The sequence below is a fragment of the Lepidochelys kempii genome, chromosome 3 (assembly GCF_965140265.1).
Source record: "Lepidochelys kempii isolate rLepKem1 chromosome 3, rLepKem1.hap2, whole genome shotgun sequence".
Lineage (NCBI taxonomy): Eukaryota > Metazoa > Chordata > Testudines > Cheloniidae > Lepidochelys > Lepidochelys kempii.
Window position 1 is genome coordinate 23,682,407 of NC_133258.1, and position 25,786 is coordinate 23,708,192.

The following is a 25,786-nucleotide window of genomic DNA, read 5'->3' on the forward strand; positions in this document are numbered from 1 at the left end:
CAGCTTAACTGCTCTTACCAGACAAATCTCTCTAATACTTTTTGCATTCCCAGACAGGAGTCAGTTAATATGGAAATCAATGTAGAGCTTGCTTTCTGAGAAGATATAATTTATGCTTCTAATTTCCAGCTAACCAGTGAGTAGTACTGTATTTACAAGTTTAAGAGGACTTGGATGTGCCATTTATTAAGCCCAGAATGTTTACTTTCAGACTGTCTCTCTTGCTTAGTGCTGCATTTTGGCCTTTCTTACAATAAGCAAATAGGGATATTACTTTAAAAGCTTTAAATGCAGCTCAATGCTATGGCAAGATTACACATTGATAGCATCTCCATTAAGTCATACGTGCACCTTTCAGTCAACTAGTTAGCAGCAACTCCAGTTTCAGGCAGAAGCTCTTTCTGTGATAGGGACTACACTACTTATTTTGTGACTGTCAAAAGAAACAAAAATAAAGATATTAAGGGTGGTGAGAGGAGGTAATAAAAGAAAAGCAGTGAGGGAGAAAGCAAGAGAGAGGAAAGAGAAAACTCCCTCCCCATCACGTTTCCTCTTTTGCTTTCTTCTCATTCCATTGCCCCGTTCCCCATCTTCCTTTTCTATTTTTTTTCCTAAGTTTCCCATCTTTTTCTGCTTTCCTCACCCTTCTCTTGATGGCTCCCACTTTCTTCTTTGCCTCCCCTTTCTCCCAACATAAAAAATGGCAGCAACAATACAGCAGCATGGCATGAGACAAAACACCACAGGTATTTGGCTAGGGGAGGAACTTCTGATGCAGATCTCCTACTGGTAGTCATTCAAACTGGGAAGCACAGAACACTGCATTGGTGTATCTGTCTATTACACTCGGGCATAATTCCACAAAGCTGCATGTTATTGCGCAACAATGTTCAATACCGAGTATCAAAAGAAAAAGCTCCTGCAAGCAAGACACAGAAACTAACAACATGCTGAGAAACTGTTTTGTATAATGAAAGACAACCTAAGCTGGAATGCACATCCTAACAAAGCTCTCTTATATTTCAGATACCACAGTGGATAACAGTTGGATGAATATACCTTAAGCAACATCTTCAAAGGGAAAAATGTGTGAAGCCGGGAAATAGAAAAGCAAACAAGGAGTAAACATGATGTACTTTCTATTAGTGATAATGTATGTCTAAGTCAAGACGAAGTGCGAGGAAGACAATACAACACAACACCCTTAGTACACTAAACACCACTAATAGAAGGAATGCTGATTAGAGGGAGGGGTCCACAAGTGAGCATCAGATTCAGTAACAGTGGGAGAATCATACACCACCTGGTCCTGCTCTGGGACTCAATGAATTCCAGGCATGGTTTCAGGGCACCAGTGCAGGTAATAAGGCTAGTCTCACTGCTCTGCCTTATAGGACACCAGGGAACCTCGAAAGCTGTTTTCTGTATGGATTTAGGGCTAAATTCTGCTCTCAGTTACACCTGAGTAATCCAGAGTATCTCCACAGACTCTAGTGGAATTGCTCTGGACTTACACCAACACGCAGTACCTTGGGACAGAATTTGGCACCTTGTAGTTTACTGAAGCCCGTCAGCGAGGTACCACTGTGACAAGAGAAAGATGAAAGAAGCACAAGCAGAATCCAGTACAAGAGCATCACCAAATCCCCACCTCTTTGGAATGGGGAGAGGTGAAACTGTAGCTACAACTGGCAATCTACCCACACTCCCTGCTCATGAATAATGAATCAGGGCAGCAGGCAGGGAGTAGTTCAAGTAGGAGCCTTGCTGATTCTCTCTCCTTGACACAGAATACAAAATCCAGATAAAAATCAGACATATTTCCTTTAGAAAATACCAAGGGTGAAATCCTGGCTCCATTTAAGTCAATGGGACTTTTGACTTCAGTGGAGCCAGAATTTCACCCCAGGTGTCTAAATGATGCACAGTAGATGGAATGTGAATGAATACGTATTTCTGTTTTCTGGAGCTTAGCTATGGAAATGAGCTTCTGGGTGTAAAATCCATCCATGTGTTTAAAAAAAACAGTTCAAAGGAAGTTAAACAGTTAACTAAAGTGTGCTGTGACAGCCTTAAGGAGTTTTCATGGGACAGACCAAGAACTTTCGCTAAAATGTCTTTTACTGCAAAATTACACGGCATCACTCGAAGCTGAGGTTTAGCATGGAAAAGCTACATAAGCAGTGTTACTTGGATAATGCTTTATATGTAGAGCATAGAATAATGTTTTCCTATTTCTTTCCAACTATCTGAGTTTGGTTTTTTTTTTTTTTTTTTTTAAAGAGTTCACTGAGGAAAGGTTGTAATAGCACTTTAGTGAGCAGTATGGCATTTTGCATTGCTTTAGATCTAGTTCCATCTGCTGAAATGCAATCTACTTATATGTGAAAAGAAAAGGAGTACTTGTGGCACCTTAGAGACTAACCAATTTATTTGAGCATAAGCTTTCGTGAGCTAAAGCTCACTTCATTAGATGCATAAAAGTGGAAAATGCAGTGAGGATTTTTTTTTTTTTTAAACACACAGACCATGAAAAAATGGATGTTTATCACTTCAAAAGGTTTTCTCCCTACACCCCACTCTCCTGCTGGTAATAGCTTATCTAAAGTGATCACTCTCCTTACAATGTGTATGATAATCAAGGTGGGACATTTCCAGCACAAATCCAGGGTTTAACAAGAACGTCTGAGGAAGGAGGGGGGAAAAAACAAGGGGAAATAGGTTACCTTTCATGATGACTTAGCCACTCCCAGTCTCTATTCAAGCCTAAGTTAATTGTATCCAATTTGCAAATGAATTCCAATTCAGCAGTCTCTCGCTGGACTCTGGATTTGAAGTTTTTCTGTTGTAATATCGCAACTTTCATGTCTGTAATCGCGTGACCAGAGAGATTGAAGTGTTCTCCGACTGGTTTATGAATGTTATAATTCTTGACATCTGATTTGTGTCCATTTATTCTTTTACGTAGAGACTGTCCAGTTTGACCAATGTACATGGCAGAAGGGCACTGCTTGCACATAATGGCATATATCACATTGCTACGAATGATATAGTCGGAGAACACTTCAATCTCTCTGGTCACGCGATTACAGACATGAAAGTTGCGATATTACAACAGAAAAACTTCAAATCCAGAGTCCAGCGAGAGACTGCTGAATTGGAATTCATTTGCAAATTGGATACAATTAACTTAGGCTTGAATAGAGATTGGGAGTGGCTAAGTCATCATGCAAGGTAACCCATTTCCCCTTGTTTTTTCCTACCCCCTCCCTCCCCCTCTCCCCCCCCCCCCTTCCTCAGACGTTCTTGTTAAACCCTGGATTTGTGCTGAAAATGGCCCACCTTGATTATCACACACATTGTAAGGAGAGTGATCACTTTAGATAAGCTATTACCAGCAGGAGAGTGGGGTGTGGGGAGAAAACCTTTTGTAGTGATAAACACCCATTTTTTCATGGTCTGTATATATAAAAACATCCTCACTGCATTTTCCACTTTTATGCATCCAATGAAGTGAGCTGTAGCTCACGAAAGCTTATGCTCAAATAAATTGGTTAGTCTCTAAGGTGCCACAAGTACTCCTTTTCTTTTTGCGAATACAGACTAACAAGGCTGCTACTCTGAAACCTACTTATATGTGAAGGCTACAGAGAGGGCTTCTTCGGGCACTCAGTAATTTCTTTGCTGTTGGGTTTTTTCCTGTGTGGTTTGTGTTAAATATCCCTGCCGATGAAAACAGTCATGGCATTTTTGTAACACTAATTGTCGAGCAAGAATGAGGCATATTTAAGGCTAAATTCTGCTCTTGATGGTATAACCGAGAGAAGAACTGGTCTTCTTGCCTTAATTGTAAGTGAAGCATCATGCACATTTATGGTACTATATAAAGAATGGGCCAAATTCTGAAGTCCCTACACAGCTTAAAATATTCTCCACAAATCCTGCACAGCTTGTTTAGGTTTAGCGTGAGGGGGCTCTGAAGGACCTAAGAAGGAATCGTCCTCTCCACACAGAGTGTGGCAGATGATCCACTCTGCTGTCTTGCAGCCTATGATGTGGGGTGGAAGCAGAGTCAGTGGATCTGTGTGTCATCAAATCTATCAGCCCATCTCTGCTGGCTTGCCTTGCCCAGCTATGCAGCTCCAGAAATCCTGACGCATGTATGAACACCACCAGTTACACAGCATTCTAGGGCACTCTGCAGGTGCTGAATAAGATCTAGCCTTTGTTTTTCATTGGCAAAACTCCCATTGATAAGCATTCTGGCTGAGTATAGGCTAAAGGCTTCAGGATTTGGTCCACAATTAATAATAAACAAAATATGCCTTTAAGGGGGAGGGGGGAAAAAAAAAACAGAAAAAACCAAGGGGTCTGATTCTCCATGGGCCTGCTCCTTGCAGAGTCATTTAAAGGACAAAAGGAGTATAAAATGGGTGTATAATACCCCCAAATCATAATCATATGGTGAAATCCTGGCTCCACTGAAGCCAACTGCAAAACTCCCAGTGGATTCAACAGGGCCAGAATTTCACTCAGAGGCTAACGGTCTGACGTGGTATATAGTAGCCCTAAACATCCTGTATTTGGCTGGAGAAGGATTATCCCAGTGCCATCACCATGGAAGACTGCCTTAAGGCTGACTTTTGAGAACCCCCCTCACAAATCCTGGTGTTAGGGACATGCCAGGGGCATGCTGGTGGCTGCAGCATGCAGTGTGGCAGAGATTCTGGTCCATGCTGTAGATCGTAGGCCAGTTCAGGGAAGCTGCCATAACTCAGACCACCAGAGCCACCTAACGGTACAGCTACACTGCAGTCATTACATGTGACTGCAACTCAAGCAGACATACCTGAGCTAGCTTTAATCTAGCCAGCTCATGTGTCGAAGCAATAAAACCGCAGTCGCGTATGCTTCAGCACAGGCTAGCTGCCCGACTACCAGTGCTCCAGGCAGGTTTGTACCACCCATGGTGTCTCGGCTTCATTGCTCTGAGACCCAAGATAGTTAGCTCAGGTACATCTAACCAAAAGCCAGTCACACCCTGTGATTGCAGTATAGATATACCCAAAGTTATGCCAAGGGCCTCTCCTGCCCCCAGAGCAGCCCAGGACCAGAACAGCACAAAGGTGGCTTAAAGACACTGTAGCAGGGACTGACACCTCAGTCTCTTTTTCAGTTCAGTGTGTCCCTGGCACTCTGCCTGAGGCCTTGCTGGACTGGCTTGGGGATGGGAGTCAGGGGTCCCTGCCCAGGGTCCTGAAATTGTAGTGGTGTGGGATGTCCTGGGTTCAGCCCACCCACTGCTCACAGTCCCCTAGGCCACTTCCCAGTGCACCCTATGTCTCAGTTTGGGATGTGACTACAATTGCATTAAAGTCCTTGCCTCAAACCCGCAGTCTAGGGCCAATGCCTATAACCCTCTGGTGCCCTTGCCCCTGGTTCCACCAGCCTTTTGGGTGGTATCAGGACAGAGGGAAATCACAGCCAGACACCCTCAGTAGCAGTTTCTACTCCTGCTGCTGCAGAGCAGTGCTCCTCCACAAAATACTTCTCTTTTCTCCTCTCACACTCTTGCCTGGAGCTGCTGGAGCTTCCTTTATGCTGCTCCTGGAGGAAACGACCATGCTCAACAATGGCTAAGGAATCATAGAATCATAGAATATCAGGGTTGGAAGGGACCCCAGAAGGTCATCTAGTCCAACCCCCTGCTCAAAGCAGGACCAATTCCCAGTTAAATCATCCCAGCCAGGGCTTTGTCAAGCCTGACCTTAAAAACCTCTAAGGAAGGAGATTCTACCACCTCCCTAGGTAACTCATTCCAGTGTTTCACCACCCTCTTAGTGAAAAAGTTTTTCCTAATATCCAATCTAAACCTCCCCCACTGCAACTTGAGACCATTACTCCTCGTTCTGTCATCTGCTACCATTGGAAGGAGCGGGACCTTCCAGGCCCAGTACTGCTTCAGCCTTTGTGCTGTCTCAGCCTTAATGTGGGGTCTGAAGACCCCATCACAGGCCCCCTAGCCCTCCACCCCTGGGCTATAAATTCTGTGCTGGGCCCTTTAGAGGTGCGCACAGGATCTCAACCACAGTGTTTTAACCCCTTTTTCCACTCACTTTATACAGGTGTAACTGACTACACAAGGAACAAAACCATATAGAGAAACATGCTCCGTGTGTACAATTTCTTTTTAAATCTAAAAAAAGTGTTCCGACTTTGGAAGGAAAAATTCATAAATATTATGCTTTCATAGAGTAACAACATAATCATAGAATACCAGGGTTGGAAGGGACCTCAAGAGGTCATCTAGTCCAACCCCCTGCTCAAAGCAGGACCAATCCCCAATTTTTGCCCCAGATCCCAAATGGCCCCCTTAAGGACTGAACTCACAACCCTGGGTTTAGCAGGCCAATGCTCAAACCACTGAGCTATCCCCCCCCCCCCCCCCCAATGAATTTCCCATCCTGACTCAGGAAGCATATTAGGTTCCTAATCTCCATGTCATCTTAGTGAATGTAGTTTTACGTATATTTTAATGGCTTTTTTTTTTTTGCAAGTATACTTGCATGTAGAAACTTCACTTAATTTTTTGTGCTGTATTTCCCACATATTAGCAATCTGCAGTTACCTAAATAGCAATATATTACAAAAACACATTCTGTATAAATCAGACTGCTGCAGGAACAAACATTAGACTTGCATTTAATTTATACCATTTTTCAGCTTTTTCCACCCCACACTCCCAAAATGCATAGAACTAGTCATATGAAAACTAAATTGCCATATGAGGTATATTTTTAAGCCTCATCTAAACAATAAAGCTTGTGTGACAACATGAGAGCAAAGAATGTCCAAATATGGCTGACAGTTAAGTACCCTGAGAATTAAGTGCTCTTAAATTCACTGGAGTTTATAAATCTGCATTAACCAAATATCTGAAAACAGAAATAAAGGAAAGAGAAAATGATTCAACTCATTTTCCAGTACCATTCTCTACAGATGTGTTATAAACGTCCTCAATATCTTGGATGCTGGAGGCGTCTGTTGAATCTTGATCGCTGGCTATAATCCCTACTGAAGAAAGGCTAGAAATGAAGGAGTTCATCCTTTTTGCATAAATATCCCTAATGTTAAAATAAGGTAGCTCATTACATTTCTCTTTGTGATCACTGTTGGACTGGTCTACGTCAATATCCTTTTGCTTTTGATAGTATTTAGAAAACTTGTTGAAAATTATAGTGATTGGAAGGGCCACCACTAATATTCCACAGAGAATACAAATGCTACCAATGAACTTTCCCAGTAGGGTGACCGGGAAAGTGTCTCCATAGCCGACAGTGGTCATGCTGATAGTTGCCCACCACCAGCAGACCGGGATGCTGTGCAGTTCTGACTCATCATCATCTTTTTCTACTGAATAGACCAAAACTGAGAATATAGAAATCCCGACAGACAGAAACAAAAGCAAAAGTCCAACTTCCTGGTAACTATGTCTCAAAGTGGCACCTAAAGACCGCAGTCCTACAGAGTGCCTTGCCAGTTTCAGGATGCGAAATATCCTCATTAGCCGTAGGATCTGAACCACTTTCCCCATATTCTCAATGTCTTCGCTTTCTTCGTCCTTTGTGTCCACAGCCAAGGTAGCATAAAATGGAATAATAGAGACAAAATCTATGATGTTGAGAGGGTTTTTCCAGAACTTCTTTAGACTTGGAGCTGCGGCGAGCCTTATCACTAACTCGACGGTGAACCAGACGATGCACGCTATCTCCACGGCTTCCAAAACAGGGTCTTCAATCTCTCTGTCATTGTCATCCCACCTTTGGAACTCTGGCATGCTGTGGATGCACATGGCTACAATAGATGCTAGCACTACGCTCAGGGAGGAAATTGCAATTAACTTGGCTGATAAGCAGTACCCAGGGTTTTCCATTCTGATCCATACTTTCTTTCGTATTTCACCAAGCCACAGTTTATCAAATTTCTCCAGCTCTTTTTCAAATATGGATGATTCTTCACTGGAAGAGTCTATACTTCTGTCATTGCTTTTCTGATCCCAGTCCTTATCTTGACCTTCTTCTTTTCTTTCTTGATACCTATTGCTACAGCAAGAATCAATGAACAGCTCGTTGATCCCCCAGTACTCTATTTCCTGGCAGAAGGAGAAGACACAAAGTTCCTCCATGACATGCAGTTTACCTGTATAGTAAAAATTCAAAACATATCTAAAGAAAGAAGGGTTCCTATCAAAGTAATATTCCTTGTCTGCAACACTGTAATCATCACACAGTTCCAGGATAGCCTCTTCAGAATGGCATTTGAGCAGTTTTCCAAGTCTGGTCTGGGGAAATCGGAGCAAAGTACTTTGATCAACTGATTGCTTAAAGCCACCCACATTCAAGTGGATAAGTTCCTCATCTTTCCCAGGTCTATGGAAAAATTCACCATAAACCATTTTGAACACAGTAGTTCTGTTGCTGGCTTCCGAGGCACTAACCCATAAGATTACATTGCACCTAAAAGAACATAACATATTATTAGAAAATTTAATTCAGTTTTGCTCTTGCTACAATTATTTTCCAATCTCCATTTACTGTGGAAATGCTACACTGAAAAACAAGAAATGAAATGACAAATACATTGTTAACAGTTCCACTAAAGTAGACTTAAATTAGTCTGGGTGATTAAATCAGTTAGCAAACTTAAAGATGAATGCTGAACCAGAAACTATTTTATTCTTTTTTTTCCCCCTTCATTTATTACTACTCCTTTCCTCTAGTACTATCAAATTTAAATTAATATTCATATTGAAAAGTAAATGAAATTACAAATTTTGGGACTAAAAGGAAAATGTACTCAGACTATTAAGCATCTAGGGCCAGATCCTGAGGATGAGTTAATCAGTTTTGAAATCAAGGGAGCTACATCAATTTAAACCAGCTGAAAATTTGGCCCGTAGTATCCCATTCTTTATTATATAATTTTCACTCAGGGGGCATGCTATTATTTCTTACATGATGCCAACACATCTTAATCTACACCCTTCCCTTAAAGAGCATTCTATATTCCTGTCACTCTTTGGTTGAAAACATTTCAAGAGTCTGTTTTAAACAGCTTTTCTTCATTTTCCTTTCCTGACTTTGCAGACATCTCTCACCCACATTTGGATATCTGCATTCATGAAGATTCCACCACAGGTATTTTGTTACCTGCCTTGCTACTCACCTGTAGTGATGCAAAGTTCCTCCTTAAGACCTGTATCAGTTCCAGAAGTACTTCCTTCTCTGCAACAGCATGCCTATAGATTATGGTTATGCTGATAAACTCACATTGAAATGTCATTTCTGGAAAGAGCAGCTTCCAGAGATGGCACTTCCAGAAATATTTTGTCTCAGCAAGTAAGGAGTACCTGTAGGTAGACACAAGTAAAGGGCATTTTAATATCTACACACCTTCACCATAAATATATTATTCAGGCTAAATTGGATAAAAAAGGCAGATTATACCATAGAAAATGTCTATTAACATTTTTAGGAGACCTTACCCTGGGCTTTCCTTTCCTTAGTTATAAACCTTTGCTTTAGAGCAAATGTGGCCCACAGGACCCTCCTGCCTGGTCCGGGAGGCTAGCCCCCGGCCTCTCCCCCGCAGCCTCAGCTCACTGCACCGCCGGCACAATGCTCTGAGCAACGGGGCTGTGAGCTCCTGGGGCCACGTAGCTGCAGAGCCCAGCCTGACCTTATGCTCTGTGCTGCACGGTGCGGCTGCCTGTCGTGGTGCAGCCACGCCGCCAGCCACTAGAGCTTCAGGCAGCACGGTAAGGGGGCAGGGGGGATTGGATAGAGGGCAGGGAAATTCAGGGGGTGGTCAGGGGCCAGGGAACAAGGGTTGAATGGAGGCAGGGGTCCAGGCAGGCCATCAGGAATGAGAGGAGGGGTTGGATGGGGAGGCGGGAGGCAGTAAGGGGCAGGGGTCCCGGGGCAGTCAGGAATGAGAGGAGGGGTTGGATGGAGTGGCAGGGGGCAGTCAGGGGACAGGGAGAAGGGGTGGTTGCATGGGACAGGGGTCCTGGGTGGGGGGGCAGTCAGGAAGGAGAGGGGTTGGATGGGGTGGCAGGGGGCAGTTAGGGGCGGAGGGTCCAGGGGTGGTCAGGGAGAAGGGGTGGTTGGATGGGGAAGGGGTCCCAGGGGAGCAGTCAGGAAGGAGAGGAGGGGTTGGATGGGGCAGCGGAGGGGGCAGTTAGGGGCAGGGAATCCAGGGGCAGTCAGGGGACAGAGGGGACCGAGGATCAGAAGCTAAAACCCTTGTGTGCATATAAATCCTTCCCTACATGACAGGTTACTCGGTATAACTTATGTCACTCAGGGGTGTGAATAATCCACACCCTCTCAGTGACGTAAATTATACCGACCTAAACGCTGGTGTAGACAGCGCTGTACTGGCAGGAGAGCTTCTCCCACCGATATAGCTACCGCCTCTCGCGGAGGCAGGAGTTAAGCCAATGGGAGAGCTCTCTTCCGTCGGCTTGGAGTATCTCCGTCACAAGCACTAACTAGCCCTAATTCATCAGACTGGTGGGATCAGACCCAAAGGGAGGCCAGCAAGACTTCTCACATCTATAGGAGTTGTGGGATCAGGCCCAGAAGTTATTTACCAGAACAAGTAGTTTCAATTCTACAAAAGCAGATGTGTAGCCAGAGAGGGGGTTTTTTTAACTCATTTTGTACAGCAGACACCTCAATCCGTTCTTGTATTAGAACTGTGGAAACTGACATTCTTCAGTGGGAAAATAGCTCTTCATTTATGATAATATTGTAAAGCCCTTTAAATGACTTCTTTCAAAATTAAATTGACATGTTTATTTTTAGCAACTGGATTAATTACTGTGCAGCCAAGATCAGGGACCCATTGTGCTAAAGCATTGGGCATAGTAAGAGACAGATTGTAAACTGTTCAAGCCAAAGGCTAATTAGATAAGACCAAAAAGGAAGTACTATTATCTCTATTTTATATATGAGAAACCATGGTGAAGAGAGATTACATGATTTATCCATTCCATTTATAACATAAACTACAATCTTGTATGCATCTGCAAATAGGAGCTTTCAAGATAATAAATTGATAACAGGAGTTACACTCACTCTGAGTATTTTCCAAAGTCACATCCCTTTGCGGCCTCTTAGGCCTAATTCTGTGATGTGTATGTAACCCACACACCTCCTGGGTGTGGTGCTCTGTCCCATCTAATGGCACGGAGACCACTTGAAGAGAGAGATTAATGAGTTTGCTCTACAGCTTTAGCTAACAGCCAGTTGGCTTTTAGCTCATGCACTAAGCTCCAGAGGTCCCAGGTTCGATCCTGCCCGCTGACAACTGGGGTCTGTCGGCATTACATGTACATTGAGAAGCACCTTGCCCAACTCCAGGAATAAGAGTGTCAGAATTCAATCCTTACATGGTTTTCCACTTCATTCATGGTCCTGACGCAAATTCTGGTTTCACACCCAGAATACCTTATCTGAAGTCACGAAGTGACTCTGGATTTACATCGATGTCAATTCAAATAGGCTTTGTTTATTAATTTCCAGTGGGAAATCTTTGTCTTTGTTCAAGTGATACTTTAGTGCCCTGAGCTTAACATTTCAGCTTCAACACCAATGCCACAGAAATAGTGAGCCAAATTTTAGCTGTATGGACATCAACAAGAGTTTTGCCATCGACTTCAGTGGGCCCGAATATGCCTTAATGCCTTGTCAAATCCATTTATTTTTATGCTGATCAAATCAAGAGAAAAATTTAATTAAATTTGGGATAACTAAGTATACTAAAGAAATAAGACGAAAATTTTGCCCACTGCTGACTTATTGAAGTCATTGTAACTAATGGAAGATTTTAGTGCTCAACAATTCTTTAAAACACTGCACCATTGTTGAACTTGCAGTATATAACTCCTTATTGATTATGCAGATCATTATGCATATTTATAATGGTGCCTCCATTTGATTACTCATTTGAATAATTCCAGTAAGCAAGCATCCGCCACTTTGTTTTAAGAGGATAATAATCAACATTAACGCACAGTATACAGGGCAACTGACTCCTGCTTATAAAGGCCCTGATTCAGAGCCCACTGAAGTTCTTCCTTAGACAACAGTGGACTTTGAATCAGGCCCAGATTGCAGGAGGACATTTCAAGAGGCCTGGTCAGAATTCTTTCATAGCATGTATTAAATTATTGCTATTTATTATTTGTATTATCATAGCACCGAGGAACCCCATTCATTGTGTGAACAAGAAAGGAATAATATGGGGTGCTGCTGTAAACATCAGGAGAAAATACTGGAACCTAATTATTTCCAGTTTAGTGATTGCATGGCTGCATAAGTGCTAGCCAGGATCGGGGGGGTGGGGAAGAGTACAGGATCCTCTCCCTACCCACTGCATGGCCTGGTTAAGGCCAGTGTTACAGCTTTTGCAGTCTGGGGACCTCATAACTGTTCAGAGGTGCTTCCCATGAGATCCTCTATGTCCAAAGGGGAGCAAAGAAGGCCTTGTCTACACTACAGGGGAAATTCGATATAAGGTACGCAATTTGAGTTACGTGAATAGTGTAACTCAAATCGATGTAGCTTAGCTCTACTTACCGCGGGGTCCACACTATGTGATTTCAACGGGAGACGCCCTCCTGTCGACTCCTCCTACTCTTCTCGATCCTGTAGAGTACAGGAGTCAATGGGAGAGCAATCTGCAGTCGATTTAGCGGGTCTTCACTAGAATGCATTGATTACCAATGCATTGATCACCGCTCGTTGATCCGGTAAGTGTAGACAAGCCCAAAGAGTGGGAATATAGGTGGCTTCACCATGTCCACTTATGGGAGTAGACCCTATGACTTAAAAGGAATGCCTCTGGTGCTCCCACTAGGATAATGCAGATCTGCAACACATTCAAGGTAAGGATATGCCTTACAGATACAATCTAGAGCTTAATGGGTGTCATGCTATTTTAATGGCATATTTGTGTTTGACAAAACTACTATGGTGGGAGGGTTTTTTTTCCAAAGCATTAATTGATCTGTCAATCACAGGTAAAGAAAAGGAAGCACTACCATGCTAAACATTAAATTGATTCATGGTTGGATTGATGTCACTGTTTTATTACTGCATTTTTTAAACACAGCAAGCTCCTATTGATTTTTAGTATTTTATCTTGTGGCCAATTAGTCTGCAGCTATATACATCCTTGTGCATACGTGTAGGCTCCTCAGACATCTCTCCAGAGTTGAGAAGAGATCTTCAAATTTCAAGGACTTTTCTACTGAATTGAACAAGAACAACTAACAAAGGGACAGATCCTGCTACCATGGAAGTCAAGAGCAATATCCCTCCGACTTCAATGGTAGCAGGATCGGATCCTAACCTTGTAAGTTAACTAAAATATGTATAAATAAGCCCAAGGACAAGATTTTCAAAAGTGATTAGGAGAGTTGCAGTTTTTGGGTTTCCAGTATGAAAAGTCTTAGAGGGTCCTGATTTTCAAAATATGGTGAACACCCACCCTACACAGTGTCTCAAGCTTGACACCCAAAAGCACTTAAATGGGCCAGATTTCTAAAGATATTAGGCACCTAAAAATGAAGGTAGGCAGTTGGTAAGATTACCGTAAGGCACCTATCTGCACCTTTAGACACCTAGATTACTTTTAAAAACTTGACCTTCACCACAAAGTTCACAGCATGATTAAAACTTCCCCCATATTTGGGGGTGTTTGGATCTGGGGAAATAAAAGAGAATAAGCAATGTTTGACTGTTTTACCAAGGATATGGTTATAATACAATCTGAAGTATAATTGCAGCATGGGTAGATATACCTGCGCTAGCTTTAACTGCACTAGCATGGCTAAGGTTGCCAACTTTCTAATGCACGGGTGGGCAAACTTTTTGGCCCAAGGGCCACATCTGGGTATGGAAATTGTATGACGGACCATGAATGCTCAAAAAATTGGGGGTTGGGGTGCGGGAGTGGGTGAGGGCTCCAGCTGGAGATGAGGGGTTGGGGTGCAGGAGGGTACTCAGGACTGGGATCAAGAGGTTTAGAGGGCAGGAGCAGGAGCAGGGCTGGGGAAGAGGGTTGGGGCATGGGAGGGGGTCGGGGGTGCAAGCTCCAGGCAGCGCTTACCACAAACAGCTCCCGGAAGCAGCGGCATGTCCCTCATCCAGCTCCTATGCGGAAGCACGGCCAAGCAATTCTGCGTGCTGCCCTGTCCACAGGCACCACCCCTGCAGCTCCCATTGGCTGCGGTTCCCAGCCTATGGGAGCTGCAGAGGTGGCACTCAGGGTGGGGACAGTGTGTGGAACCTCCTGGCTGCCCCTACATGTAGAAGCCAGAGGGGGACATGTCGCTGTTTCCGGGAGCCACAAGGAGCCTTGGCATGCGCAGACTGGGGCAACCTCCCAAGCCTTCACCCTTGCAGTCCCATTGGTCGCGGTTTCCGGCCAATGGGAGCTGCCGAGCTGCCACTCGGGACGGGGGCAGCACGTGGAGCCTCCCTGGCTGCCCATGTGCCTAGGGGCCGCAAGGACCTGGCGGCTGCTTCTGGGAGCCACATGGAGCTAGGTTAGGCAGGGAGCCTGCCTTAGCCCCAGGACCCTGCTGCACCAACCAGACTTTTAACAGCCCAGTGGGCGGTGCTGACCAGAGCCGCCAGGGTCCCTTTTGGACTGGGCGTTCCAGTTAAAAACCGGATACCTGGAAACCCGAAGCATAGCTAAAAATAGCAGCATAGATATGGCAGTGCAGGCCTCAGCACAGGCTTTACAGGTATGCCTGGGGCTCTAGATACCACCTCATGTTGCTGAAGCCCGCACTGCTGCATCTACATTTCTAGTCTTACCTCCTCTCAACTCCAGAAAACATTGTGTCTAGTGACTGGAGCTGGCATGGTCGTTTGGGTAGCACACACAAGTGAGAGCTACTAGGTTTGCTCCCCCATCCCCATTAAAACTTCCCAGGTGTTTCTGAAATGCCTCTTCTTGAAAGGAGACTTATGGTCTCTGTGACCTCTGGGCAGTGGAGTTTACAACTGTAAGCAGAGTGGTCACTGTCATAGGGCATTGTAGAACAGCTGCTGGTGGTCTGTTGGGGTCAACACAGGTCACACAAAGCTCCACGCCATTTGGCAAGGTGGTTTTACCGTGTCGCTGTAACTGTGCGCTTACATCGGCCGGAGACAAAGTTGAGTGCGGACACATGCACAGGTAGGTTGACATAAGGCAATTTACGTTGACCTAACTTTGTAGCATAGACCTGGCTTTAGCCATGCTAGCAAAGGTATGTCCACCTGAGCTGAAATCACACCTCAGATTGCAGCGTAGACATACTGTAAGACAAATATGACGAAGGTGAAATTTTCCCTTATGCTTCAGGCTAGCAGAAGGCCAATGCATCAATTACATCTCACTTAAATCCTCATATGTTCATCCTATCAGGGAACAAAAATAATACATGTAACTGATGTGACCAATCACAATTACCAACATAGCTCAGTTTTTGTATATCAAATATTGATTATTCATAATAAAATGTCCACAAGAAATGGATAGGGGGCAATTTGTTTTAAAAGAAGTCAAATGTGAGTCGTAAGAACATGTGAAGAAATTGCTCTTTGTTTATAGACATCTTGTAAGCAGAAAAAGAAGGTCAATCCATCAACTAAATGATCTGCTCAGCCATAAAAATATTTTATGCATTCCACTGGCAATGGTATTCTTTATCCAGTACATTGCATTGCTGTGATGAGCAAACAAAACTACTCCACTACATTTCTCATGAAATGGATTAAATCCAACCTCCAAGGAGACCTTTTAGTAAATAAACTTTGGGATCAAATCTCTGTATTTCATTTTTAATTATATTCTGTGTTCCTTATTCAGGCAAAACACATACTGAAGTCAGCGGGAGGTTTTACACATATAAGGACTGCAGAATTTATGCAAATTATTTAAATAAGTATCTACTCATGCAGATTGCATATTTGCATCTATCTACTAGTTTTTGTTTTGAGTTGGTTGGCAGTTACAGGGTATATGGCTAGATGTGGGTGAAGGGCATGCTGACTTTCCAGAATGCTATCAGCTCTAGAGGCAGTATTACAGGGGGTACATTGTGATTGTAGTCCATTATTTTAATTGCTTTCTCATGAACTTTAAACACCCAGGAGTGTGATACAATACTACCTAGTTATCTGAATGTCATTTACGTAAGGATCAAAAAAAAAAAAAGAAAAAGAAAAAAAAGTACCGTTAACAGTCTTCCTAACACGACAAGACACCCTGGAGATAACATGCAGTATGCTAATTAACGAGACACACACCTGATGCAATTTCTGATGGCTTCATCATTTGTATTTTGTTCAGAATACATACAGTGACTCAAAGGTTCAGTGTTCAGATAGATCACTATCAACCTGTACTAAGTGGAATAGACAGGTTAAAATAATGTTTGCTTCAAAGCCCATCCGTGATCCTTGCCAATTTAACAACAATTACAGTGCTGCAAGGATGACACCTTTCAGTTGCCTGAGGCAGTGGATCATGTCAAGAGTTTCCTTGAGCTACTTTGCCCCAATTACTGAACTTCACGGAGCGATTTAGGAAGATGAGGAGAACCCGAGTGCATTGTTATGTCCAGGTCAACATCAGCACAGTTCAATGATAAAGAAAAAATGTCTCTCTGCAGAGAGACAATAATCTTATTTGTCGGGTAGTTTTAATGATGCTCAGCTACTATCAGGAGCACAATTTAAAAACAAGATACGCTATTTGATGTGAATATTGTACATTTTAGCTGAAAGAACTCTGTAAGGAGGAAAATTTCCACAGTACGTTGGAATGAGATGGATGCAACATAAAAATGGCTATACTGGGTCAGACCAAAGGTCCATCCAGCCCAGGATCCTGTCTACCCACAGTGGCCAATGTCAGGTGCCCCAGAGGGAGTGAACCTAACAGGTAATGATCTAGTGATCTCTCTCCTGCCATCCATCTCCACCCTCTGATAAACAGAGGCTAGGGACACCATTCCGTACTCATCCTGGCTAACAGCCATTAAGGGACTTAAGCTCCATGAATTTATCCAGTTCTCTTTTAAACCCTGTTATAGTCCTAGCCTTCACAACCTCCTCAGGCAAGGAGTTCCACACGTCGACTGTGCGCTGTGTGAAAAAGAACTTCCTTTTATTTGTTTTAAACCTGCTGCCCATTAATGTCATTTGGTGGCCCCTAGTTCTTATATTATGGGAACAAGCAAATAAGTTTTCCTTATTCACTTTCTCCACACCACTCATGATTTTATATACCTCTATCATATCCCCCCTTAGTCTCCTCTTTTCCAAGCTGAAAAGTCCTAGCCTCTTTAATCTCTCCTCATATGGGACCCGTTCCAAACCCCTAATCATTTTAGTTGTCCTTTTCTGAACTTTTTCTAATGCCAGTATATCTTTTTTGAGATGTGCTGAATTTCATATTGGGCTCAGTCCTGCAGCATCTGTTCAGGAAATTCTTATTCACATGAGCAGTCCAATTAACATCCAATATTATCATCAATATTTATATTATAGTAATATCTAGAGCCATGGGTCCCAACCAGGGACCTGGGGGGCTGCTAGGAAGTTTCAGGGGGGTCGTGAAGCACGGCCAGCATTAGACTCTCTGAGGCCCAGGGCAGAAAATCAAAGCCCCCCTGCAAGGGACTGCAGCCCGGGGCCCTGAACCCCACTACACAGGGCTGAAGGCAAAGCCTGAGCAATTTAGTTTTAGGGTGCCCCCTCTGGTGTAGGGCTCTGAGTAATTGCCCTGCTTGCTACCCCCTAATGCCAGCCCTGGCTTTTAAATGCAGAAAAACAGTTGTGGCACAGCTGGGCTTTGGAGTTTTTATTGTATGTTGGGGGGAGAGGCTCAGAAAAAAAAAAGTTGAGAACCCCTGGTCTAGAGGCCTCAAATGAGAGGCGGGCCCCATTGTGCAAGGCAGTATACATTCACACAGTCAGAGGCAAGTAAGCCACAAAGAGTTAATCATTTAAATAAATGAGACAAACAGACCAAAGGCACAGAGAGGTTAAGTGACTTGTCCAAGGTCACACGGCAGGTCAGTTATAGATGTGGGAAATGGAACTCAAGTCTCCTGACTCTAAATCCAGTGCTCTGTCCACACTATTTCCACAAAGAAACTGGACATAAAGTGAATGGAATACTAGTGCAAGGGGTTTCAGGACTGGGCCTTTCAGCCCACCCTGCAATTGAATCCATGCAGATGGACCCCTGAACCTGCAAGGAGCCCAGATAAATCAACTGGTCAAAACAATGATGTGAATGAATCCCCGACACAAGCAGAGGGTTCCACCCACATAGATCCAGGGTCTTATTATAAACAACACTGCTTTTACACCCCCAAAACTGACAAACTGTGTTGTGATCAATCCTATGAAGGTTTATATAACTTTTTTGATGTCTCATCCTAAACAAAACCAAATATTTAGCAACAGTGCAAGCTTTGAATATTATTCACACACTCCAGAGTGCAATGGATTTTTAGACATTAGTATTTGGAGTGACAGATGGCAGAATTTTCTAATAAGGTGAGACTCCACAAATTACTCTGCCCCTTACCAGCACCCAGGCCTAATGTAAAGGAAAGGGATACGATCTAAAGGGTGAAATTTACCCTTATGCATTGGCCTATGTAACATTTAACACTAGGGTTGCCAACTTTCTCATCGCACAAAACCAAACACCTTTGCCACGCCCCTTCTCGGAGGCCTTGCCCCTGCCACGCCCCTTCCCAGAGGCCCCACCCACCACGCACTCACTTTCACTGGGCTGGGGCAGGGGGTTGGATGCGGGAGAGGGTGAGGACTCTGGCTGGGGGTGCAGGCTCAGGGTTGGGGCCAGAAATGAGGGGTTCAGAATACAGAAGGAGGTTCCAGGCTGGGGCAAGAAGTTGGGGTGCAGGCCCCCTGGGTGGGGCTAAGGAGTTTGGGGGACAGGAGAGGGCTCCGGGCTGGGGCTGAGGGGTTTGGAGTGTGGGAGCAGGCTCAGAGCTGGAGCAGAGTGTTGGGGAACAGGAGGGGGTGCAGGCTCTGGGAGGGAGTTAGGGTATGGGAGGGGGTGCAGGGCTGGGGTAGGGGTGTGGGCTCTGGGAGGAGTTACGGTGAGGATTCTGGGAGGGAGTTAGGGTGTGAGAGGGGGTTCCAACCTGAGGCAGGGGTGCAGGAGGGGGATCAGGATGTGGGCTCCAGCCGGACAGCGCTTACCTCAGACAGCTCCCAGTCAGCAGTGCAGCAAGGCTCAGGGCAGGCTCCCAAAGCCCATGCCCGCAAGCGTCACCCCCACAGCTCTCCTTGGCCATGGTTCCCAGGGGCATCAAATGGAGCTTACCTGATTGCCCCTCTGCCTAGGGGCCGCATGGACATGCTGGCCACTTCCGGAAGCAGCGTGGAGCCAGGGAGCCTGCCTTAGCCCTGCTGCACCACCAACCCGGACTTTTATCAGCCGGGTCAGCAGTGCTGAGTGGAGCCACCAGGATCCCTTTTCATCCAGGCGTTCCAGTCGAAAACTGGACACCTGGCAACCTTATTTAAGACCTACTTGAACTCTCAAAAAAGGATTTAAATGGTGCATAGGCCTAGTTCTATCCTCTGCACATAATGAATTGCACAGCAGATGAGCTGTTAAATCTTTTCCATCCTTAGAGTCGATGATCTCTAATTAATAATTTAAAAAAAAAAAACCACAAACACACACCCCACACCCACAGAAATCTTGCATTTGGTCCAAGAGAAGGTGGAGAATAAATTCATATCATACCAGGAAGATTTTCCTGATATTCAGTGCAAAATTTTCCCTTTTGTATTTTCATCCCATTACTCCTAGTTATAACTCTAATCCTGCTAATTGTTCCTTTCTCTCCTTGAAATGTACATCTTTCGCGGCTGTAAACTGTTCCCCCACCCACCCTCTGAGGCAACTAACTACAAGTTACACATAACTGATTTCTCATTTTAAATCCTAAATTTCTCCCCGCCCTCTAACCATTTCTTTTCTTCTTCTCTAAATTTCATCAGTTCCACAATACCTTCCTTGTGAAAACACGACTAGAATTAAAAAGTCATCTAGGTACCTCATAGGGAGGGACTTTTCCTGTTCTGTGAAGTGAAGCCTCCGAACATACAACCCCCAAACTTGTGTTTTCAGCAACACCACGTCACGAAAACTAGCTCTGACAGGTTAGAAACCTGTTCTGACACGCTGAAGATGGCTAAACCCTGTCTACACTTAGCACTTACACTGTTGCTAACACTGGAAAGCGGGTACCACATTCCAAGCACAGATGCAGCCACAGAAAGCACATGATTAAACAGTGTTCTGGAATCTGAACTGGCTACCTGTAAGTTTACAGGTGGAGTGCAAAGGATTGGTTGTTTTTAGCCTGTAATGTCTGAGATGGTTTGGGACCTGATTGTTTGAGAGATTACTTTTCTTGCCATGCCATATTGCCCCGACTGTTTGTGCTTCATTCATGAAAATCCCTCAGACTCATGCATGCGTGTGCATGTGCACGCGTGTAGAAAGAGAACATATTTAAAGAGCACCGTGAAAATGGGATGGAATCACTGAGGATGTATGGCAGAAATCAGACTTCTTCAAATTCTGCTTAACAACTCACTTCCTTTGCTATATATCTAATTGCACTTTGCAGATTGAGCACCTGAAGTTATATGGGATTTTTTGATGTTTTGAAAGATGTTTACTGCTGAAAGTAATAGTGTGGTTTTGGTTTCTTAGCCAAGTCCTAAATCTCCAAGATGTTTATAGACTCTCTTGAACAGCAAAAATACTACAGTTTACAGTTGTTACTGTAAATTGTTTCTGTGAAACCTAGGACACGTCTGCACTTGCAAAGTTACAGTGCCGTCAGTTAGAGCGCCGCTTAGGGAGCGCTGAAGGAAAATCGCTGTTGCGTGTTCATACTGACAGCTGCCTGAGCAATAGCGTGTTCACACTTGTGGCGCTATTCAGAGCGGTGCACTCTGGGCAGCTATCCCACAGAGCACCTCTTTCTTTTTTTTGCCGCTAAGACTTGTGGGAAGGCGGAAGGGGTCGCGGGGCACCCTGGGTCCTATCCCAATGTCCCGTGATGCATTGCTTCGCATCCCCGCAATCCCTGTGCTTCTGTCCACATTTGGTGCCATCTTTCAACGGTTTGTGTACTGCACGCCCTGTACTGCTTCTTTCTGGCTGCAGGAACGGATCCCGAGCTGTTGACCAATATGCTGCTCGCACTGACCAACATGTCCCGAGTGGCAGTGGAGTTATTCCTTAAACTACAAAGGCAAGAGAAGTAAAACACTGATCTCGCCACGCATACTAGTTACGACACGAGATTGCTTGTGGCATTCATGGAGGTGCTGGCCACAGTGGAACACCACTTTGGGGCTCGGGAAACAAGCACTGAGTGGTGGGATCACATGGTGATGCATGTCTGGGATGACGAGCAGTAGCTGCAGAACTTTCGCATGAGGAAAGCCACATTCATGGGACTGTGTGATGAGCTCGCCCCAGCCCTGCAGCGCAAGGACACGAGAATGAGAGCTACTGTGTCGCTGGACAGGCACATGGTGATTGCACTGTGGAAGCTGGCTACTCCATATTGCTACCAATCAGTCGCTAACTGGTGCGGAGTGGGAAAGTCAACCACTGGAGTCGTGTTGATGGAATCTGGGCAACGTGCGTGACACTGCGGATGGCTTTGCACAAATGGGCTTCCCTAACTGTGGAGGGGCAATAGATGACACACATATTCCAATTCTGGCACCAGACCACCTAGTACATCAATCACACTGGGTATTTCTCAATGATTCTCTAGGCACTTGTGGATCCCTGTGGGTGTTTCACAGACATTAACGCAGGCTGGTCCGGAAAGGTGCATGACACACGCATCTTTCGGAACACTGGCCTGTTCAAGAAGCTGCAGGCAGGGACTTTCTTCCCTGACCAGAAGATCACCATAGGGGAAGCTGAAATGCCCAGTGTGATCCTGGGAGACCGCCTACCCCTTAATGCCATGGCTCATGAAGCCAGACATGGGGCAACTTGAAAGCAAGGAGCAGTTCAACAACAGGCTGAGCAAGTGCAGAATGACTGTGGAGCATGCATTTGGCCGTTTAAAAGCCCGCTGGCAATGCCTGTATGGGAAGCTGGACATGGCCGATGACAATATTCCTATGCTTATAGCCGCGTGCAGTACGCGTCATAATATTTGTGAAGGAAGGGTGAAAGCTTCACTGAGGGCTGGACCAGAGGCTCAGTGCCTGGAGACTGAGTTTGAACAGTTAGAGACCAGGGCTATTAGAGGGCCATGAGGCAGCACTTTGAAGCTGAAAGCCACTAATATTTGTTGCTATGCTCAGGATTGCAGAGCTTGTAATGCTAGGTGCACATGATGCAAGAAGGGACCTTGACATAACTGTATGTTGCTTTTCAGTGCTCTTTTTGCTTTCACTTAATAGAATAAAGACTGCTTTCAAACAAACAAATCTTTTATTGAAAGGCAACTACCAGAGGAGAAAGTCAAATGAAAAAAAATCATCAGCCGGGAGCGGGATGGGGGAAGAGAAGGTCTTAAGAGGAGGTGGGGTCCCGTGACGGCTACAGATTTGTGTATGTCCAGGGATCATACCCAACCTTCTCCTTTGGAGTACAATACAGTGGGTGCTGTACTTCAGCAGGGCCAAACCGCAGAGGGATGGGGTTGAGCGCAGAGGGTGGTGGGAGACAACACTGCTGGACTGTGAGGAGGGAGGAGTTGAATGCTGCAGGTAGAGGGTGGAGCCAGGAGGTTGATAAGAGGGTATTGGCGGTGTAGGGGGAGCACATGGGGAAGAGTTTTGTGACAGTGGCTGTAGGAGAGGGTAGGTGCGGGGCTGCTCGGTTCGAACAACTAGTATCCCCGGGAGCATGTCCACTTGACGCTCCATAACTGTTAAGAGCCACTCTGTGGCTTCTTTCTGGTGTGCCACATTCTCCTTTCGGTCCCTCTTCTCGCTGTCTTGTCTCACTATTCTTTTTTCCTCGGTGGCGGAGTACATCATAACCTCACGCAGAAAGTCCTCCTTAGTTCTTCTTGGACGCTTTCTAATTCTGCCGCTGATAAAGAGGGAGGCTGTGCTCCCAAGGTCATCTTTGTGAAGTTTAAATGCAACATTTTACAGAAGCAGTATTCTTTACAACACACACAACTCTGATTCAGTGCTTTAAAACACAGCCAGTACTCACACACCTGTCACTAACTGGCTGACCCCAGGCAAGCACACATGAGCCACAAGACCCCCAAAATAGTGAGTAGCCATAGGGCCAGGGTAAATCACTGTTCCCAGACCCTGCTGTACACTGGGCATGTGGCTCTTGGGGAGAGCCAGCCCTGTAGGGTGGGCCTGATAATCATTCCTGTCCCCATACCTTCCACAGGAGGTGATCACTATGGAAGAAATCTCACTGCTGAGGGTGAGCAGGGAATCAAGGAAGGGTCTTCTCCAAGCCTGCGGCTTCTGCCCTAGCGCCTATGTGGCTAGCCTGTGTGCAGCAATGGTCCCCTCACTCGTCAGGGCAAAGTGGCGCAGGAAAGTTACCGTTAATGGGGCAAGAAACAAAGCAGCTCTGCCAAGGAACCTGCGGCAGCAGATTGCCCAGTATCTCCATGAGAGTTTCCTGGAGATCACTGAGGGAAGATTCCTGTGAAATGAGGAAGTGGATCAACAGCCTGTTCGGCCGCTCAGGCTAGGTATGAGGTGGGAGACAAGCCTGCTTTCAGCAACCCTCCAGCCCCCAACAACTCGCTTCAACAATTCCCGAAATCAGATCCACTCACCAGGGGCCTCCTCTCCTGTTTGCGGTTTGCCAAGATCTGACTGCTGTGACTGGCTAGGCTCCTCCGGGATAGAAAAGAGCTCCTGACTGCATGTATCTCTGGCCTCCAAGTCATCCTCTGCCTCTGGGTCCCCCTACCCCTCTTCGTCCATGATTGCCTTCTCCTGACTCAGTCCACTCTCGACTGGCATGCAAGCCAACAAAGTATCCACAAAGTCCTTCACAGTGGAGGTGGGGTCGCCAGAGTATCGCATCCAGCTCTTTGTAGAGCCAGCAGCTTGTGGGCGTAGCACTGGAGTGGTAGGCGTTTTGCAGCTACTTCACTTTGACCCTGCACTGCAATGTGTCCCGGTCATGGCCCCTTTCTATCATGCATCTAGAAATCTGTCCGCAGGTACAATAATTCCGATGGCTGGAGCGCAGCGGTGACTCCACTGCCTCCTCTCCCCAAATGCCGAGGAGGTCCAGCAGCTCGGCACTGCTCCAAGCGGGGGATCGCCTGTTGCATGGAGCAAGCACGGCCACCTGGACAGATGCGCTGAGACCACTGCATGCGTCACTGAGCAAACAGAAAGGGGACTTTCAAATTTGCAAAAGGACTGTACGGGGTGGGGCTGACAGTTGGTCACCTGAGGGCAGGGCAGAAGAGTTCAAACTGATGGCCAGAGAGGCGAGAACAGGTATTGTGGAACACCTCCCGGAAGCCAATCGCCGCGCTGTAATCACCACGGTGTCTACACTGGACCGCAGCGCTGTAGCCCCGGCACAGGAAACTGTACGCCTCTCATGGGGTGGTTTTTTTCAGAGCGCTGCATCTGTGCAGTTTCTGCACACTAAGTGGCTTGGCAGTGTGTGCACCTCAGGAGTTACAGTGCTCAAAGCTTTACTGTGCACAAACTTGCCAGAGTAGACAGGGCCCTGGTAAAAATGTAAAACACTCTGCTTTAAGGATTTTTTGACTAACTAAAGTGGGACAGGCCTGAACCACACTTTTGTTTTCACCTGAAAAACAAAAATTTTCAAGTCTGTTTAGATCCATAAAAATCCATGTTTCACTTCCGAGGTTCAGAAGTGAAGTGAAACCCATCTCCACCTCTACTTAGAACCCTCAGTCTTTTTGGATCTGAGAGCTTCGTGGAGCACCAATTCACCATTACTATTTATGAGGCCACCGTCCTCCAACGTCCACCCCAGCTTTTCAGGAAGGCATTAGCTGTCTGGTCACTCCACTAAGCAGAAAAGGGTTTCCTTGAATATTCCTGCTGTTCATTTAAACTTCACTGTTTCCACAATCATTCAGTCAGAAAAAGCATTTGCAAGAACACAGAAAGGACCTGAACACAGACACAGCAACCGAATGTTCTATTTGGGTGAATATTCACAGACATTTTTGAGGCATTATCCCAGCTCTAATCAGAACTAATGAAGAGAAGGAATTGCCTGAAAATAAGTAGTTTATTAAATACTACTACTGAACATTGATGCAATACATCTCACCAGCTCCGTTAGCATCATCATGTATCATCTTTGCGTGTAGAATTAAGTAGCTATTAATGCATTTTAATATGCAGGAAAATGCTGCACATTGGCACAACACATTGTAATGGTGCTTTTCTATCTATTCTAGGGAAAGGTTATATACAAACAAGTAGTATTCTGGTCATGTCGACAGGTATAAAATATACATGTACAGAAATAACAAACTAAAAATTTGGGGCTCAACACTGCTCTCTTTGAAGTCAATGTGAAGTTTGCCTTTGACTTTAATGGGAGAAAGACTGGGGCCTAAAAGGGGACACAGAGTGACACTTATACAGATTCAAAAATGAGTTCAAAGGAGCTGGTACTACAACCAGAGTCTCTC

The 25,786-nt window shown here is 45.2% G+C and overlaps 1 protein-coding gene across 1 annotated transcript in view; it reads right to left on the reverse strand.

Moving 5' to 3' along the window:
* Positions 1–25,786, reverse strand: part of KCNS3 (potassium voltage-gated channel modifier subfamily S member 3) — a 75,221-nt gene that overhangs the window by 37,830 nt on the left and 11,605 nt on the right. The window contains exons 3-4 of the mRNA XM_073335103.1: positions 9,226–9,409; positions 6,988–8,516 (exon numbers count right to left, since the gene is read on the reverse strand). Coding sequence (XP_073191204.1) covers positions 6,988–8,455 — 1,468 coding nt within the window. The 5' untranslated portion in view covers positions 8,456–8,516; positions 9,226–9,409. The remainder of the gene's footprint in view (positions 1–6,987; positions 8,517–9,225; positions 9,410–25,786) is intronic.